The sequence below is a fragment of the Varroa jacobsoni genome, unplaced genomic scaffold (genome assembly GCF_002532875.2).
Source record: "Varroa jacobsoni isolate VJ856 unplaced genomic scaffold, vjacob_1.0 scaffold_896, whole genome shotgun sequence".
In the NCBI taxonomy this organism is placed as follows: domain Eukaryota; kingdom Metazoa; phylum Arthropoda; class Arachnida; order Mesostigmata; family Varroidae; genus Varroa; species Varroa jacobsoni.
In genome coordinates this window covers 64,662-82,910 of record NW_019213798.1, presented here as the reverse complement: position 1 = coordinate 82,910, position 18,249 = coordinate 64,662, and the positions used below count along the sequence as shown (strand labels likewise).

At 44.1% G+C, this 18,249-nt stretch overlaps 1 protein-coding gene across 1 annotated transcript in view; it reads right to left on the bottom strand.

The window, feature by feature from the left end:
- LOC111264765 (uncharacterized) overlaps nucleotides 1-3,739 on the bottom strand; it is an 8,601-nt gene extending 4,862 nt beyond the window's left edge. The window contains exon 1 of the mRNA XM_022840887.2: nucleotides 3,317-3,739. Within this exon, the coding sequence (XP_022696622.1) occupies nucleotides 3,317-3,371 (55 nt within the window). The 5' untranslated portion in view covers nucleotides 3,372-3,739. The remainder of the gene's footprint in view (nucleotides 1-3,316) is intronic.
- Nucleotides 3,740-18,249: the final 14,510 nt, after the last annotated feature.

Genomic DNA, 18,249 nt, shown 5'->3' with positions numbered 1-18,249 from the left:
GCAGTACTATCGACATCTGCGTTAAAGGGCACTGCAGCAGTAATATCATATCATACCCGGAATGGTACTATACTGAATAACTTAAGTTCGCCAACTGTAAATTTAACCACAGTAACCAAACCAAAACAACAACAATAGTAACGCCAGTGGCTATTGTGTCCTCTAGTACGGACCGAACGTAGATATCGGCGGACATAAACGGTGCGATACCAGTTAATACTGTTTCTGTTGCTGTTGGGAAAGTTACCCATGATAGCTTGCTTCTAATGAAATTGCTCGCCGCTGAAGCCGCCTTCGGCCGGCTCTTGAATGTCTTTCAGCGGCAGCCACAGCCGCGTTGCCTACAATAACGATCGAGCAGAAGCAACGGAGGGAGTCAAGCGGCAGCGGAGGATATCAGGCGGAGCAGACATACCCCGTTTTTCGTTTGGTAGCTGTTGTTTCGGCCGCTGCTGATTGTCGTCTCCGTATGTCTACCATTACCACAACCAGTCTGCCGGTGTATGAGCAAACTTCTGTGTACGTTAAAGCTGCCATTTCTGCCGTCGGCAGGCGATCACCGTCATTAGATTTACATAATCGCCACCGTCGTCCACCGAGCTAGGCGCAAAGACGGACCACGAAACAGCCGTTTTGCGAACAAGCGGACGGATGAAGGACAAACAGCGGCTATGTGGCCCAGACTGGATCAAGACAAAATTGAACGACGACGACGACGACGGCCGTCCAGTTGCACTTAGACAAGTTGTGGTAGCAGTGGCATTAGTGCTACTGACGTATTACTATATAGCTGAGCTGAACAACGGTAGAACGATCGGCCACGAAAGCATTGGACGGAATCAGCTTGATGAGCGCTTTTACTCAGTCACCAACGAAGAAAACACCGATACAAGGAGAGACAGGGAGCGAGAGAATGACTGTTGATACACAGCCACTTCACGCAGGTAAAGCGCGCCACGCGGCGGGGTGTCCGGCAAGGCGTAGATTGACGTATTCTGCCGAGCGCTTATTTTTACAGGTAGCAGCAGCTGCTCACTCGACGTAATGGATCTCCATACTGGCTTTAAGATTATCACAACGACGGGTACAATATATACGAATCTGCTCCCCGCATACACGCAGTGGTTCCGATTTAAACAAACTACGCGCCAGTGCTTAATTAATTTAACCAAACATTGTCTGGCAGGAGGACATCATTTATATAAGTAGAGAGGGCTACCTGCATTGAATAACATGCCCAGCTGGAGTTTTTTTGTCTAGCTAGCAAACGGGGCAGCTATGCCAATTGGACCGGCAGAACCTGCCATGTTTGGAAAAGTGCTCAATAAATAATTACTGCTAAAATAGTTTTTTGCAAGACAAGGAGGACTGCAACGTTTCTAACAACGGTCTGTTTAGCGATCCATTTATGCAAGCCATTATAACTGTCAATAGCCGGCATGAACACATAAAACGAAAGTAGGCAGTCGAAGAACTCGTGTACTGACGTCTGGCCGTACGTTTTCTTAAACGATAAGGGCCACGGCCACCAACGTGGTGTCGCCAGGAGCAGAACAAAGACAAAGCGATGTCATAACCGCAAATCAAGTGGGTGGACGGTCAAACAACGCGAATAACTGCCTAGATAGACGGAGAGAAGGGCTCGGGGGTGAGGCAGAAATCGACGCCTACCGCACACGAACCGGATGTTGTACAACTCGCTGACATCGTCCCGTGCCGCCTCCCTCTGGCGGTATAGCACCGCCATAAAGGCTGCTGTTGCTGTTCAGGTTTCGAAAGGTGGGAGGCAAGGCGGAGACGAACGATGTATGATATTGAAAGGAAAAGTCAAATAGGGCGGCTATGAAAAACAACTAAACCAGTTACTATAGTAAGTGACAATGACAGCAGATGCCAAAGAGCGCTGTATAAATCTGAGATGCTGAATGACTGCTGCTATATGCACATTTTTGATCTGGTCATCAATATTTCGCTTATTTGTGCTTCCTTTGTCGCTGTCTGCGTTGCCGTCCAAGGAAGCACTCCGACTTTACCATAGATAGATTGCCACTTGTCCTGTTTAGGCTGAATGGAATGCAGATAAGGATGGATTTAGCACAGACCAGTTGGAAACAGGGAATCGAAATAAAGCATACGTACTTAATTGCTTGTAGGCGAACCGGCACAACTTCGAATTTAGGAGGATCAGGTATATTTATACTGCGTATAGCGGCAGAATTGCCATACTGTGCCGTTCCAACATCACGATTCATTCGACCTGTCGGCACGAATCAAACGCGTTGTTGGTGACAACAGAAGCAGTTGACGTAATACTTGGAGTCCTCGACTAAGGCAGCATCGGTGCTGAAGAGCCGGCGCTGCAATACTTCGGGACACTGACGACGCTTCTTTGGTCTTTTTTCCTTGATTTCCAACGAATCGCACATTGACAAAGAGCAGAGTATTTGTGCGCCGTTGCTTAAGCTGTCACGAAGCTAAATGGGAAATAAATAAGAACTCATACCGAAAACCCATAGCGATCTATCGATAACACAGTCTCTCTCTCCCTCACTGTATCAATCGCTGCGCTCAGGTTTTGTCAGAAGAGGAGGTCGCCCTTTTTTCGATCTATTTTGTCTCTTCGATTCAAAGCGGTGGCGACGGCGACGGCGACGGCGACGGCGGCGGCGGCGGCGGCGGCGGCAGCGCGTCGTTACCGCCAGTAAATGAGTTCGCAAAAACCGACGATTCTGCGAAGAACGTATAAATTCTTCTACGTTGAGCGAGATCGCAACTCTGAGATATAATAGAATCATCGAAGTACAGACCAAAGTGACGATAATAAAAATACTATAACGCCAAATAATCTCGAATTTTTATAACCGCGGTAAGGTAGATTAATGAAAAGGGATCTTCGGGCTGGCAACGATACGCTTGGTGTGCGTTTACGGCCGCCACGACATTGGTTATCTATTGTCGTCAGCGCGGATACAATTCATGGTGGTGTTTGTAATGAAGTTCAGTAATCAAATGAGGTTGTAAGAGAAAAGAGAGCCAAGAACAAGTTTTTCGGTCTAAGACATCTAGTAACGAGACAGAAGGCTGATCTGATCACCAGTTACTTAGTCGAGATTATTATGTACGTAAAGCTAAGTTAACTGGCGTTTAAGGGTCAGTGAATGGATTTCCTAAACAGACATTCTCAAGGCGCTATCTGTAGGTATAAGGCGCATAGCTATAAACATGACGTACATTGGGCCTCTCTGTTAACCACAATATATATGATCTCCTGTCTAATGGACTCGTTTTAGTCGAATTAATCGAAAGAACAGCTTACCATCCTGTTGACCTCCGGTAGCCGACTGACTACTGGGAACGTGTTGTAACAACATAGTCCTCACGTTATTTCAAACAATACGTGTCTTTCGTGCACAAATTTCACTCACTTTCACCGTAGTGTCTTTTCGTGTGTCGCTACTACACTAAGCGACTCTTGGACCTATCGTGACGCGTGTCCTTCTCTATAACAGTCTACGCTTGTACTTGTCGTCTTCCGTTTCTCTGTTTGTCTCGGGTGGAGAATTGGCAGACAGCAGCTTCTAGCTGAGTCTGACAGCGCTCAGGACTCGCAGCCGATGGACAAGCTATTGCGTCAAATGCTGCCGGTGAGTGTGATCTGTTTACGTGTTACTGCGCCAATGAGGGTGCACACAGTAGCTCGCGTCGTCAACTACTGAACCAGAAGTCACTCGGCCACTGATCGAAATAAAACCTTCCGCTGCTACTGAAGCCCCGCCTGCTACGCCGTCCTCGCCCGCTAATCCCTGGTGGGAAAGGGCCGAACATGTCGATCGGCCAATGAGGATGGTGACGGCGTTATCCAGCAGTAGGAGGTGCGGTCATGGCTGCAACGATCCGCAGTGCCGGTGTGCTGCGTTGCTGTAGCACTTCTATGTGCCGGTAGTCACCACTGGCCGTATTGACTGTTGGCCTACAGTTAGGCCACAGTGGCCATACGTTACCATAGATGCACGTATTTGTATGTGTGACGTGTGATGATCATTTGATACGACCAAGTGAGCCTGAGCGGGCTTTGGCGGCAACGACAAAAGTATTATAAATGGAACTACGACGACAGCATATCCAGTGGGCAGTAACGAAAATGCTAAAGGAAGACGGTTTCTGGCAACTTACTGTGGACACGGCACCGATCAGCTGGGTTACGACCCAAGTCTCTAAGAATCGATGAAGTAAAAAAGGGTAATGAACGGAATAGATACTGCTGAAGGCAATAGTTAACGCCGTTGTTATACATTTGATAACATCGGCTTAATGATAAAAACTGAGCTGCACATTGAAAAAACTCATCAAACCTTGATAAAGCTTTGGGGACATAAAGCCGAAGCGGCGTGGTGACCCGCTTATAGGTAATGGCCAATCATTGTTAGGGATTCCAAAAGAGGCGCGGAAGAAGTCAGCTAAGCGCAAAGCACTAATCAGGACTTTAGCAATGGTCACGATACCTTGTAGCAGTATCTAGGGGCGAATAGCGTTTACTTATCACTAATTGCCCAGTTTTAGATAGTCTGGACATGTCCAACAAGCCGAGTTAATCGAAACTAACAAGCAAGTTCATATATGTCCTATGTTTTAAGCATCCGTATACGCAGTTTAACTTGATAAAGGAACAAATAAATAGGCCTGTGTACATGGCGTAGGAATGAAAATAGGTAGTCGTCCCATGGTGCGACATGGCAGCGCTGCCACATATTAGTGGTTGATCGCCGAGGTCCATACTTTAGAATAAATCGTATCAACTAACAGTCCGTATTTTTAGCATTTGAGAAGTAGCGCAAACTCGGGTACCTTACGTGCCTCGCACACACAAAAAAAACAGTGAGTTTGGCTGGTGTGACGGAAAACTCTGATATTTTGTAGGTTTTTTTTTCATTTCTTTCTTAGAGTGTAATAGGATATGGATGCAGTTATGACGTACTCGGCGCTATCGGTACTGGCTGCGGCTATACCAAATATAGTCAATACCTCACTTATTTTGCTCATAGTTGAATCAGTACTTCTCCTATAAGCTCATACTTGAATTTTTATAATGACAAAAAAACGTATCATGAAACCAGCAAGGTTGAGCTAGGTTCTGGGTTCGCTCTGTCGATCGGTAAAGGGCAACGATGTCGCGCAGTCTGAAGGCAAATATCATCGGTAATGTATGCACAGGCTTTATAAATCGAATAGTTCATGAACGCAAAAGAAAGAAACAGCTAAAAGTCATGCCTCTAGATAATACAGAAAACAGAATATATATGTATATACTGTTTTATGTATTTATGGTTTAATGATATATGACATATCTGTTTTATAATGATGCAAGCATTATAATATAAATCAATAGACAAGTAGACGTCTACAACAATAAAATTGCAAAGTGCGTGTTTCTGTTAGCCAACGATAGAGTTAAACTAATTCGTTGTGTTTTAGTAGTAGCGGTGGGATGACTGATGATATGGCTGAAATTCCGAAAGAGTTACTCCAACGGATGGCTAATCAAAAATCGTCCCCGGTAGTGCACGACGAGAGGAAGCCCCAGCGGTGAGCTGAGGAGTACGAGCCGCTCGTGAAAGAACGGAAGTGGCCATCGGACTACGTCGTAAAACGGGTGCGTAGACAGTTACATGGCTTGGTTTGATCTTCAGATGAGTGCAGATGAGACATGGGAAAGCTTCAAGGTGAGGCTTTACGAAGGCTTTTCTACGGGAGAAACAAGCTCGCCGTGGAAATTCTTCTGCCACTACAAGGAAGCTGATGAGACGTTCAAAAAGTTTATGGTGCCTAATAGTCCCTAGTAGAAGAGCTAGATGTGAAATTCGAGGCAACATTCGAAGAACAACTATATAAACATTTCCTCATCGCGGTGAGGGTGATTTCATATAGCGTTTATTTATGGTATTTCAAGACTATACGCCAGCCTAAAAGTCCAGCACTTACAGGCAGTAGCGGCCCTAGTGAACTAAGCTGATCTCACATTACCTGAGCATCATCCAGCTCGATGACAGGGGTACCCGCTCGGTCGCCTGGAACCTCCATGAGAATATCACTGTATTGCAGGTAAAAAGACAGCTTCCTGCTTAAACAGAGCATATTCGGTCGGATTCGCTTAAATTTGCGTTCTGTACTCCAGATCACAGCCGAACCATCAGCATTAATCTTAACTGCTGTCGGAATTATCTGTTTATCGTTTAACGCCACCGTACTCTCTGGAGAGAGGAATTTAGACTGGGACGCGTGCGTACGCACGCGGGCGGGCGGGCGCCAGCTTACGGAAGAAAGCCGCAGAGGTACGTTTCTTTCTACTCAATGGGCTATGGATCTGCAAATACTTCGTTGAAAAGAGGTGGACAAAGGCAACAGCCGCGGTTGCTACGAATACTAACGCGGCAACCGTCGCCGCCGACTGTTTTTGGCACCTTCGATCGCGTTGAAAGCTGAAAATCGTAAAAACCCACTGGCCGACCTCGGAAATAGCGGAATTCCGTCCGACACGCAAACGAGTAGAACGCAAGATCTCTGAGCGCTAGAGAAGACTGGTCGCAAGGTGAGGTAATCCCGCCGTATAAGTCTGGCCGAAGCGTAATGTGAACTATTGTACGATGAATGCACGACGAGGGACGGTGAAGTGCCCATTCCTGCTAGTCAACGAATGGCTATCGCGACCCCGCTTGGAAAATTTGGTATTGTCGTATTCTATAAACAACAACCAAACATTTATACGTAGTTCTCTAAGGCTACCGTAAATGCTCTTATATAAGAAGCGAAAAAAAAAGCTCAACTCAACATAGTTTTTGGCCGTAGCAGAACAAGCATTTGAATGGATGCATTTTTTCTAAGAGTTTCCACACACTAATGCCATCAATTCACATACTGGTATAATAGTCAGCTACGATGACAGATCGCGGTACGAGCTTCTTGGGTACGATGTGGTGCACATTAATCAAACTGCAAGAACTAATCTGATAGAGTATCTGAAGGCGGCACAGATTTCAAGCAAGAATGTATTCACAACGGACTAATGGACATATATTCAGTTTGCTGGTTCGGTAGAAACATGACTATTCCTAGTGTGAGGCCTATTAAATGGACTAGGACGAGGGTAGCCTAAACACGAATGAATGCCGGTGAGACATAGTAGAAGGGTCAGTGGAAACGTCATAGCACGAGGTATTTGATGCCACCACTGAGCGTCGTGTCTTTGCATAATAGAACCAAAATAGGGTTCTCTCGTTGCGACTATGTTACTTGCAGGAATTGTGGACGCTCAACAGTGTCGTTCTTAATTTTGGTACTTGCTATGAACTGCGAACCACTAGACGCTTTCTCTCCAAAAGTGCATAGGCTTTCACGGGAAAACCTGGCGATCAGCTAGAAAACAGTCGATTGGCCGTTGTCCGCTACTCTCGACCTGCAATCTAGTACCTTACCGAATGCCGCGCGAATTGGGAACCGCTGGCCGTGATTATTAAATACTATCAGATATCGGGCGAGTTGTCGATATCACCAATCGATAAACACTTCGAACTGCAAAAAAGCAAATGTGTCGTGGCAACGATTAGTAGATGCTGTGGACTTTCCGTTCTATCCGTTTCATCTATGGTCGCTTACGTACATTAGCCATTTGCAAATTCGTACATGCCCAGACTGGCCCTATGTCTCCTGGGACTAGTCTGCCTCCAGCTGTTTAACCCGAGGCGAGATTACCGCCCAATCTTATCTTTGATTTTTTTTTCTCCAATTCTACTGAACTTATACAGTGGCAAAGATTAAGCTGGTAAGCTTAGTGCCGCCTATTGTGGAAAGTGCGCCTTTTGTTCTAGGCCCCTTTCAGCAGCAACCGACAAAACGAGGACAAAAGATGATGATCGTTGTCCTTACCGCTGCTAAATATTGCAAACAGGACAGCAACAATAAAAGGTCAAAGTTTTTGTTCATTATCACCTTCCCACCAATGGCGCCATTAGGTGGCAGATTACATTTTCCATTGTGGTGGTTATGTCGGGTCAAAGAGCGAGAGTAGTCCCTCTGCGATACTTACGGCTGACGACGAAAATCCCCCGATAGCACGAGATGCGGGGGAGGGGAGGGGGGATCCCAGGACAACAAGGAGAATGAATCGGTTAACTAGCGTTTCGCTTGTTACGCAGAAGGGTAGTTCATATGTTATACGCTCAATTTTTGGCCGTTTGGTGACTAGATCTTTACTCGGCAAGGCAACCCTATTAGTGAGTCATAAGCTTCTATACTTTTTGAACATGATTAGACATTAATTGAAAGTAACAGTCTGCGTGGTGAGCAGATTTTCTTTTAATTTTAAAGTTGGCTAACTAGAATTTTACAATTCGTTTACAAAGGTCTCGGACAAAAAGCACCTAAAACGGTTCTATCGGCCAAGATTCAAGAGAACAATACTTCTACTGTTTGACTATGAAGTGTTTTGTCAGTGGACTCACTTACCCGAAGGAAGCCACCCATTTCCACAAAGCGATTCAAGTGGCTCCTCTATGTTTTCAAAAGCTCTTAGGCACAGCGTTAGAGAGGGGCTACTGGAAACCAAGGTTGACTGTTATTACGGAACATCGCTAGCAAGAACACAATAATTTTAAAATTGTCACGTTTTTATATTATATATAGTTACTGAGAAGTGCCAAAGGTTCTGCTGTTGACTGGTACGTAATCCTATCAATAATCCATTACTGCTTTTCTAATGTAACGACGTAAAGGAAGCAATCACCAATAGCGGTAGTTACAGGTTGTAAAAAACAGGCTGTAATAGCGTCCATAAATATATCAACAGAAGAATAATTAAAGGATATGCAGACGCCCCATGCAGTCTTGTTCGAGTGAGTCGGTGCCTTCAGTTTTCCGAAAGGCTTCATAAAAACTCTCTGACCACCGAAAATGTGCGGACTAATAGAGGATAATAAATGAATTAGGTTTTAATGATAATGATAACGCTACTTGCGTGTCTGTTTCTATTTAAGCCCAAGACGAAATTCTCTAATCATCTGTATTAAATTGTTGGAGGATGCAACATTACGCATGGCTAGCCTATATGTCATCCAAGTAAAAGTGTCCGCGTGATCTAAACTAGATGTTGGATTGCAACCCCACATCATTGTATGCAATTCCTAACCGGGTAAGTAGTTCCTGTAACCTGCTCGGTAGATCAGCGTTTAATGGAAAATTTCCCTGGGCTCATCCATGATCTATATTAGCATCCATGCAGACCTGTTCCATAAAACGAGGGAGCGCATACGGGAATCAAATGATTTCTCTCTGCTATACTTTCGTATAGCCCGGCGCGCCAGCCAGAGGACGCTGCATTACTCTGCTTCCTTCTTATGAATATTACAGACGACTTAGCAAAAACCTACCTAAAAGAAGGCTGTGTGCAATTTGCGCCTAGTGATATGCCGCTGTGCTGTGGCCAGATGAGAGCGTTAATCTTCTACTCTACGGCCAACTATTTCGACCTGTTTGTTCATCTCGTTTTTGACTGGGTCGCGCCGGAGGCACCCAGCCACCAAAACGTATAGATAGCTGTTATTAGCGTCAGTCGGATAGTTGACTTTAGTTACCGGTCAATACACAATGAGTAATCCTAAAAGTACCGACAAGCGCGAATTCACTACGAGACCTAACTGTAACGTAAATAACAGTACTGATATTGCTTAGTCAATCAGTCCGTAACGGCGAGGACGATTTGGCGGAAAGCGGAGACGGAAGGAGAGTTCTACCCAAGTTAGGGTACAACAGCCCAACTCATTGGCTCCATTCGTCTACTGGTAGGCTTCAAAGGGACAAACGCTATGGCACTGTAACCGCAATGACACAAAGGCGTTTGAGGAACGTAATTGTCAGTGCATGGCGGCGTGTCCTTTGAGTCATTCGCGTTATAGGCACAGTTTGATAAAGGCGGGGAAAACGGAAAATGTCGGGTCCCTAAAGCACAAAAGGATCGCCGACACAAATTATTTTATTTGTCTCCTTGTTGTACCGTTAGCTAACTGACATTGTGACGATGATCGATAATTGGGTTCTGTTCATTCCCGACCAGTTAAGCCTTAACAATGTCAGCCCAACGTTCTATAAAACAGATTTTTAAATATAATAAACCTGTTTTTATTTTCGTTTACACTTGTCATCGTGTCGTTACTGAACGTATCCTGAGGTGTGTTTTTGTTATTGTGTAATTGATCATTAAACAGGGTTGCGCCCTTATCGCTCAAACTGCATTTAATCTAGAAGGGATTGCTCCGAGGTCGCTTGAAAACATTAGACATTACGTGAAAAAGCATTAGTTAAGGTGACATGATGGGACCCGCGTCTATTGACGCTCTGGAACAACGTATCTGTCACTCGAGCATACACACTCGACGCATTGTTCAAGTGCCCCATAGTGTGCCGTGTTCAGTTTTCCAAGATCTCGCTTGGGCTTACAATCCCGCGATGAGATCAATAGTTTAATTTCCCGCTATCCGTTTCTACGGTTCTCTTTCGTGTTAGTTTTTTCACACTAGAAACACTGCTGGTGATACTTAACCTAAGTCGCTTCCTGTATAGTCCCTGTCACTATAATTTGTCTTTATGTTCACTATTGTTGTGGTACCGACAATTCAACCCTTTTTCTACGACGTCAGAACAAACAACAACAGCGAACCTAAGTAGGAACGGCATTCGCCAAAGGCTGAATCGAGAACAAACCGCTAAAAGCTGAAATCAATGCGCACAACAGTCGCTTTATTGCTAAGCAAAATACTGTACTGTTTTTTTTTTACCCGATTAGCTCACCGTTCTCGCATCCCACACAGAAACTAACAGTTTACGATTGAGTAGATAGGCCTGAACGGCTGAGGCAGAGCGAGATTTTCTGCTGTCTTGGGCATGGAACCCTTATTATGGTGCTTCAGTGCGATGCCTTTCGCGTGTAGCAAATTAAAAGCAAAGGCAACCCAATGCAAAAAACAGTTAACCAATAGACGAGTTATACTTGCGCGCAGTGGTGGCGAAGTGCCATAGAAGGGCTGCGAAACCTGTTGCTGTGCTAGCGCCGTATTCAGTAAGCCCCCGCCTGAGAGAAGGAATCGTTGCAGGAATATGAACGGTTAAAAAGAAATTCGTAGAACTTCACTACTCTGTCGGCATCCTACAAAAGCGTGATTAGCGTAGGGCTCGAGACAGTACAAAGGGTTGTGACCCACCCACACCCCCACCCCCCAAGAGGAACATCCCGCGAAACCGACAACATATGCCTACTCAGCGCTCGCAAAACGCGTAGCGGGAGCGTAGCAACCCAATTGCAAATACACGAATTAAAACTGAGCGGCAACGCTCATCAAAAAGAGTAAGAAGCCAAATATGATGCGGGCCAGTGAATGTTATATATTATTGGGTCTCACGGGCTGATAAACAAAGCTAACCCACAGATATCTTATGAAGATTGCATAGACATGAACGGTAGAGCTCAACAGATAGCTTTTCAGTCCTTTGAAATCACATGAAATACATACTGTTATATGGGTCATACAGTCAATATTGTTGAACTGCGCAAAGCTAGCTAAGAACTCCCAGGAGATAGCTGAGAACCAGGCACCGATCGTCACCACAATTACTCAACGTTCTAGCGTCCGACAGAAGAAAAGTTTGATTGATGATGGACGTTTTGATTGAAACCAAAGGCGGCGCCGTTTTTGGATTCTATTCAGAGATATACAACGAAAAGCTTTTATGGTTTCTTCTGTGTTTTCCAAAATTTCAGCCGACACACGCAGCGTTCTAAATTTCCATTTAACTGCAGAGTACTAAATGTGATCTGGTCATTCATTCATGGATGGCTTTATTCGAAATGCTTGCGCTAAATATCTGCCCTGAATTCTAAAGGGGTTACCTAATAACGAATCATTCTCCGAAACATTCTTTTCTTAACTGGGCGAAAAATACATCAATTTTAGCATATATATATATATATATATATATATATATATATATATATATATATATGATTGTCAAATAAAGAGATTTGCACGAAAAGACCATATTCAAACTCTGTCAAAGGGTAAGTACTTTAGCAGGATCAATCGATCTTGCAGTTCCAGAAGAATTTGCGCGTCATCTATGATATACTACCACGAACTAAAGAGAACTACTGTTTTTTATGTAATTTCAATTAGTTTCTAGCTATTAGAAGCGGACCCTCGTAAATAATGTCCAAGATGATCCATGTTGGAATTGGTCTCCTATCATATGAATCGATAAAGATACGTCTATCTGTTCTAGTACAAAGGCAAATATGATTTCTGTCAATGTTCAACTTAAAACTTCAACGTGTGGCCGTTAGGAAGCATCATAGGATAGTTATTTAATTAGATCTCATTGAGATATTGTCAGCTACCACGAGCTTGTGACTTTAACGGCTGCCGTATAATTAATCATATAGTACGCTGGTACTTAGGGAAATGTTTTCTATGTGGTCGGTTTTATGTATATCTCCCGGTATACGGGTGTTTGGTAATAGTATTAGCATTATGCTGGCCTTGTGGCCAAAATAGATAAGTAGATAGAAGAAAATTCGTTTTTTTTTTTTCATCGTTCTTTATTCTATATTTGTGCGAAGGATCGCCAGCCAGACGATTGTTACCGCGCAGTAAAGCATCACGACCCATCGATTAAAATCATTATTCCTTCTAAGCTGATCGGCGCTAAAGCGATTGGATGGATTTATCTATTATTCAAGATTCAGAAGAAAAGTATTCGCCAACGAATGCGCCTTGTAGAAAAGGCCATCATCACAATACTGCGCTACGTTTAACGTATTCGAAGAGATGCGACTTCGTCAATTTTTCTCTTCAGTTTGTTCTGTGCTTAGATCGAACACTGAACAAGCTATATAAATATTTTCGTTTCCGACCAGGATTGTTTCCATCTCTGATTCGTTTTTCGTCTGATTCCAGCGGAGGTTCGATCCGAGACATATTAGTAAGCCTTCGTTGATACTTCACAAAGACAAATTACCATCGCACCGTATTGTTTGGAAGAGAAACGAACGTCATTTTGTTAAACGATTTAAGTTGCTTAAAGACGTCACCGCTTGTTCGTGCTGCACGCTCTGCACGTGTGCGCAGCGGAAGGTTAAAGATAAAGAGCTACGTTCGATTTATATTGCTCTGTTTTCAAACGAACGCAACAATCTTGTTCATGAAACAGATTGATTATTTTCTACTGTATATCATGCAATGAAAATGTCGACCCCGTTAATTGGCCATAGGCAGGTGTACGACCGTTTTCTGATCGGAGTCGGACGGTCAACATACACAGTTGTCTGTTGGAGTTTTCGAGGGAACAAATGCCTCTATACGCACTAAATGGAGTATCTAATACGCGTTTCCAAACAGAGTAGTAAATACGCATCATTGATAGAAGCAATAATTTACTGGCTTCGTGCCATAACAAGCGATTTTGATAGGCGTACGGCAAGTGATTGCGTTGCCTGCAAAATACATAGTTAACAGGAAGGGATTTCACTACTTGCTTAAATGTGGCTTGTATAGCCCGAAAAAAAAGTCGACTTCTGAAGCAGCTTACACACTCGTAGGCGCTTCCAGGTTAACCTACACTCGTACCTCACAGGCTTATACAAAGTCTCTATGCAGCTCATAGTTGGTTCTAGGCCTAGTGAATCTTTCTTCCTATTTTCCGGATGTCGACAAGATGTCTTGCCTACATCCGGCTTTAAAAGTTCTTCGTTCGATGGATATTTGCGGGAAACCACTGACAGTCGTTTCACGCTAACCAATCTAGGCTCTTATATTCATTAGGTCGACAACGACTTGATGCAGCGATTTGTGACTAATTGCCCCATGTTGAAACAACTGCGAGCGATTTAGACCCATACCCTCACGTTGCTCGACTTGAGGAGGATGCTTTCCCGTTTTAGTCAGGGGCAAATAAGACTGCTAAAGAAATATTTCATTCAAGATACTCGTGTGAGCCTGACATGGCTGCCAATCAAGTTTCAAATTGGCCAGCGCTTCTATGATTCGATCATTGTAGACGTTACGCCCGTATATGCTAATCATTTTTTGACTGCCCTAACCCTTTGGCTTCTAAGCAAAAAAGGTCAAATAAGAGTAAAGCAGAGACTCCGAGTGAAGCAATTTTATATAGATAAATCCCTCTAGATAACTCATTTTACCATTCGGTTGTTTATGCTTCGTAGAAATTCGTATAACATTGTAGATATGACGTGGAACCATTCTAACTCATGGATACTAGGACAAAATCTAGGAGTTCCTTTAAATGTTGTTCGCTACTTAGGCGAACCTTGCTGTACCTGTTCAATCACGACTTAATACTATCTACGTAGGCCAGTGCTTTTAAATTTTTTTTTGCCGAAAACTTAAGACGATTACTTATAATATGTTCCGTAATGATGATTCTGGTTGAATTTACAACATCAATTAGTTAATGATTGTCACTGCTTCTAAGCCTACTTAGTTAGATGACTGAAATAACGTACAGCTCAGTAGACTAAGTTCATGGGGCATATACGCATCATACCCAATATGAATATGATATGGGGGTAAGATCAGGGTAGTTCGACACCGAACTAGCTATGCTTGAAGAACTAAACGATAATTTCAATCTCACGTTTTACGGCATTCGGAGGTGTGGTACGCAGGAAAAGGCTAGACCTTCATCACGATGTCTGGAACGCCATAAAAATCTCTTATAAAACAGACTAAGATATACTAAAACCTATGCATATCTGAATACGTTAATATAGCGATTTGGAGCTCTGTGATTATAAACGTTTAAATAGTTTTAGGCACTTATATAGTTAATAAAAGTTGGCCATGCGCAGTATGTAAAGAGACTTCAGTATTTTCGATGCTTGCTTCTCTTTCGGCATGCTTGAAGGTGAAGTCTGTGCTTGAACAGGAAAAACATCAGACGTTGTTCGATGTGTCTCCGCTAAAAAGTTCACTGCTTGAACGAAAGTCAGACCAAAGAATGACGGTTGCTTTACCCAAAATGTTTCATCCCTATCTACAATCAAACTTACCATCAAAGCCGTATCCAAAGTACCACGGAACGGTGAAAGCGACGCTGGGCAGTCCTTGCTCGGCAATGAGGAAAAGCTCTTACAAAATCTCTATTTGAAAACTCCCTGAACTGTGGTGAAACTCTACATCTTTAATGTAGCTTTTTTGAAAACGATTAAATCAGGTGTTTCGTGCCTTCGAGGCAGGAACGTCTTAACAGCTTTACAAACCTCATTAAATATTTCTATGAACTAGCATCTTGAATTATCGCCTAAAATCTACACTGGTTATTTAGATTTAACTTTAACATTAGATGCAATGGTAAAATCACAGTCTAAGTGTATTTGATAATCAACCTGTGGGTAAGAGAACGATAGAGTCCACACAAAGTTTATACCGAATAGGTTTAGTTTCGAACAGCAGATGAGGAATTTGTGGGCAAAGCCTCTACAATTAACCAAAAGCCCAGCGTAGTTATGACCGTGATCTGATACGCCAACGAGTATTGGTCCCCTACAAGACTACGAGAACCTCTTAGAAGTCCTAATCGCCATTTTGAGGTAGGGCGCTAGCGGAGACACCTAATCAGGCTAGACTTGAGACTAGGCTTGAGACTGCATGCCTCCGTAGATCTTGCCCGCAGGCCGTCTTCCTATCAACAGCCAGTCGAATCAGGTACGCAGCTATGTTGGCCTGTCGGCATGCGCGGAATGTGATCCACCTCAGGACTGCACTTGACCGCTAGGGCTTGCCGCACCTGCTATTTTGACGCGAACGATACGTTCCAACGATGGCGATGGACTACTTCCGTTTCGTTGTAGACTAACGATAGCATCATCAGCGTTAGCGCAACATCTAACGTCGCATATCAATTATACCCACCATATCTTTTTTATATCATCAGCAGCGGTGTTACAAGCTATAGCCAACAGGGGGGCACCGCAAGAAAAAAACTACTGTAAATGGTACTAGTATTCTTATATAGAAATCATTGTACTGGCAAGTTTATACGAGCATAGCGCATTGTGTATCCCATCGGGAGGAAACAAGTTCTTGCGACTGCAACTGTATAACAGCCGTCTCTTAAGAGATGCTTATTTTTAAAGCGTATATTAGAAATAGGTATTCGTTTTTGATCTATACTCGAATATAGGAAACTTGGAAATAGCTCCGCTGTCTAGTGGCAGATTTCGATGTGAGGTATAACAGTAGCGTTGTCAGGGCATCTAGGCCTGCAAAGCGCTTTGTACCAGACAGGTGTTATTATTCAGAGCCAATTGTGGCACTACCTGCTGTGCAATAATCGTGCTAGTAGATGTTGTTGAAATGGCAGTGGACAAATAGGTACGACTGTTTTCGGGAAAGGATGTTCCCTAGCCCCCGTTTTTCTCCCTGCCTCTCTTCGTGCACATTGTGCATTAAGGGTGAGCCATTGTGACCCAAAAGCAATAGTACTCCGGCGCTCCGTGACGACGTCGATGTACCTCACGCCCGCGACACCCGCCATCGCCTCGGCCACTGCATCATCTTTTCTGAGCCAATTGAACAGCGAAACAGAAGAAAACCGGGAGCCGGGAAGCGCCAGGGGGAGCGCAAGAGTCAAACAACGACAGTACAGAATATTGGGGAATGAAATGAAGTATCGTCGACAACCGCTCGCGAGCCCCTACACCAGCATCATCATAGCAGCAGTAAAAACGGCAACAACTATAGAGTCGGCATAGTATGTTCGCTTGGGCAGGTCGTTCCGTCAATCGCCGCTGATTGGAATGCGGACCTGAACCATTGTTGTGCTTCGATTGACTCAGCCATCGACCAACCGTTTGCTCGTTCGTCCGGCTGTTTCTTGAGCACCAGCTTCTCTATGCGACTACCACTAGCACTACCATTACAACTACTGTTGATGCTGCCGTCGTTATATGACGTCGATCGAATTGTCGAGCGTCTTGGCGAAGCAACGCCACCCTCACCTCCGCCTTCGCCTCAGATAACTTCGGATGGACGGTGACCGATGCTCCGTGCTTGTTGCCCGATAGCTACCAGCGTGCACACATCACGAACGCATGCACTCGTTTCTGTCTATCCAGACATACGGTGCGTACGGGGCGAACGGCGTCGAGCGTCGAAAGGAATTCACGCCGACGAGCGAGCGGCCGGCCGGCCATTCAACTAACAGGCCGTTGAGCCTTTTTCGCCACTAGTTCTGCTAACATTAGCGCTGCTTATTCAAGGCCTACTGCTGTCGCTTCTGCTTCTGTTGCAGTTACTTTCACCAACAAACAGTAAAGTCGAATATCATAGATATACCACAGGCGTTCGCAGCCGCTGTTGTTGGATCATCATTGTTTCGATGGCTGCCACTGTTTTTGTTGTCGACAGGACTTCCACAGGGCGTAAGATGTCGGCTGTGTCTCCAGCGATTCAGGCCTTGCATCAAGCATGGATAAAACTCCCCGCAGAGTTCAATGGAGCCAGCACCTCCACGAAACGCAACAGTCGTTGTAGGCGTCTTTCCAGAGTAAGAACAGAAAACATCACATACGTAGCGGCAGCGGCCATAGCCCGTTTATCGCAGAAACGCAAATCTCTCTTCCGTAATACAATATACGCAGTCCCGTACGACGGATGGTAAAAATGGCGTACGCTAGTGAACTGTCAAATTAGAGATGTGCTTTTTTAACGGTTGGCTGTTGTGTGTCGTTGTATATTATTGGTAACTAATCAATCGATTCGGACGGCTGTCTTTAACCTCTACCCCTATCGTAATTTAATTAACTAGATGAACTGGGATCTCGTAAGTTGACGACACGAAGTTACTGCTCAGGATAATATTTTATTGCATTTATTTTAATATGATAACGTAGTCACTTTGGCGATAATAGTTATTTTCATTTATATAGTTCTATTACGTATGTCATTAGGTAAGAAATTCTAACAAGTTACAATTGGGCAGACATAACCATCTGGTGGATCTCTTGATAGGACAACTATAGGGAAATGCCGCTTTTTGTGTTAGAAGTAGTAAAAAATGCCAGGTTAAACAGTCTACTGTTTATTGGATTTCCCGTTCTTGAAGGATCGAAGGGTCACCATTCGTTTTTTACATGTTAGAAATGAAAGCTTCGTTTCGTCTATAAATTTAACATTTGGTAATCTCTTATTG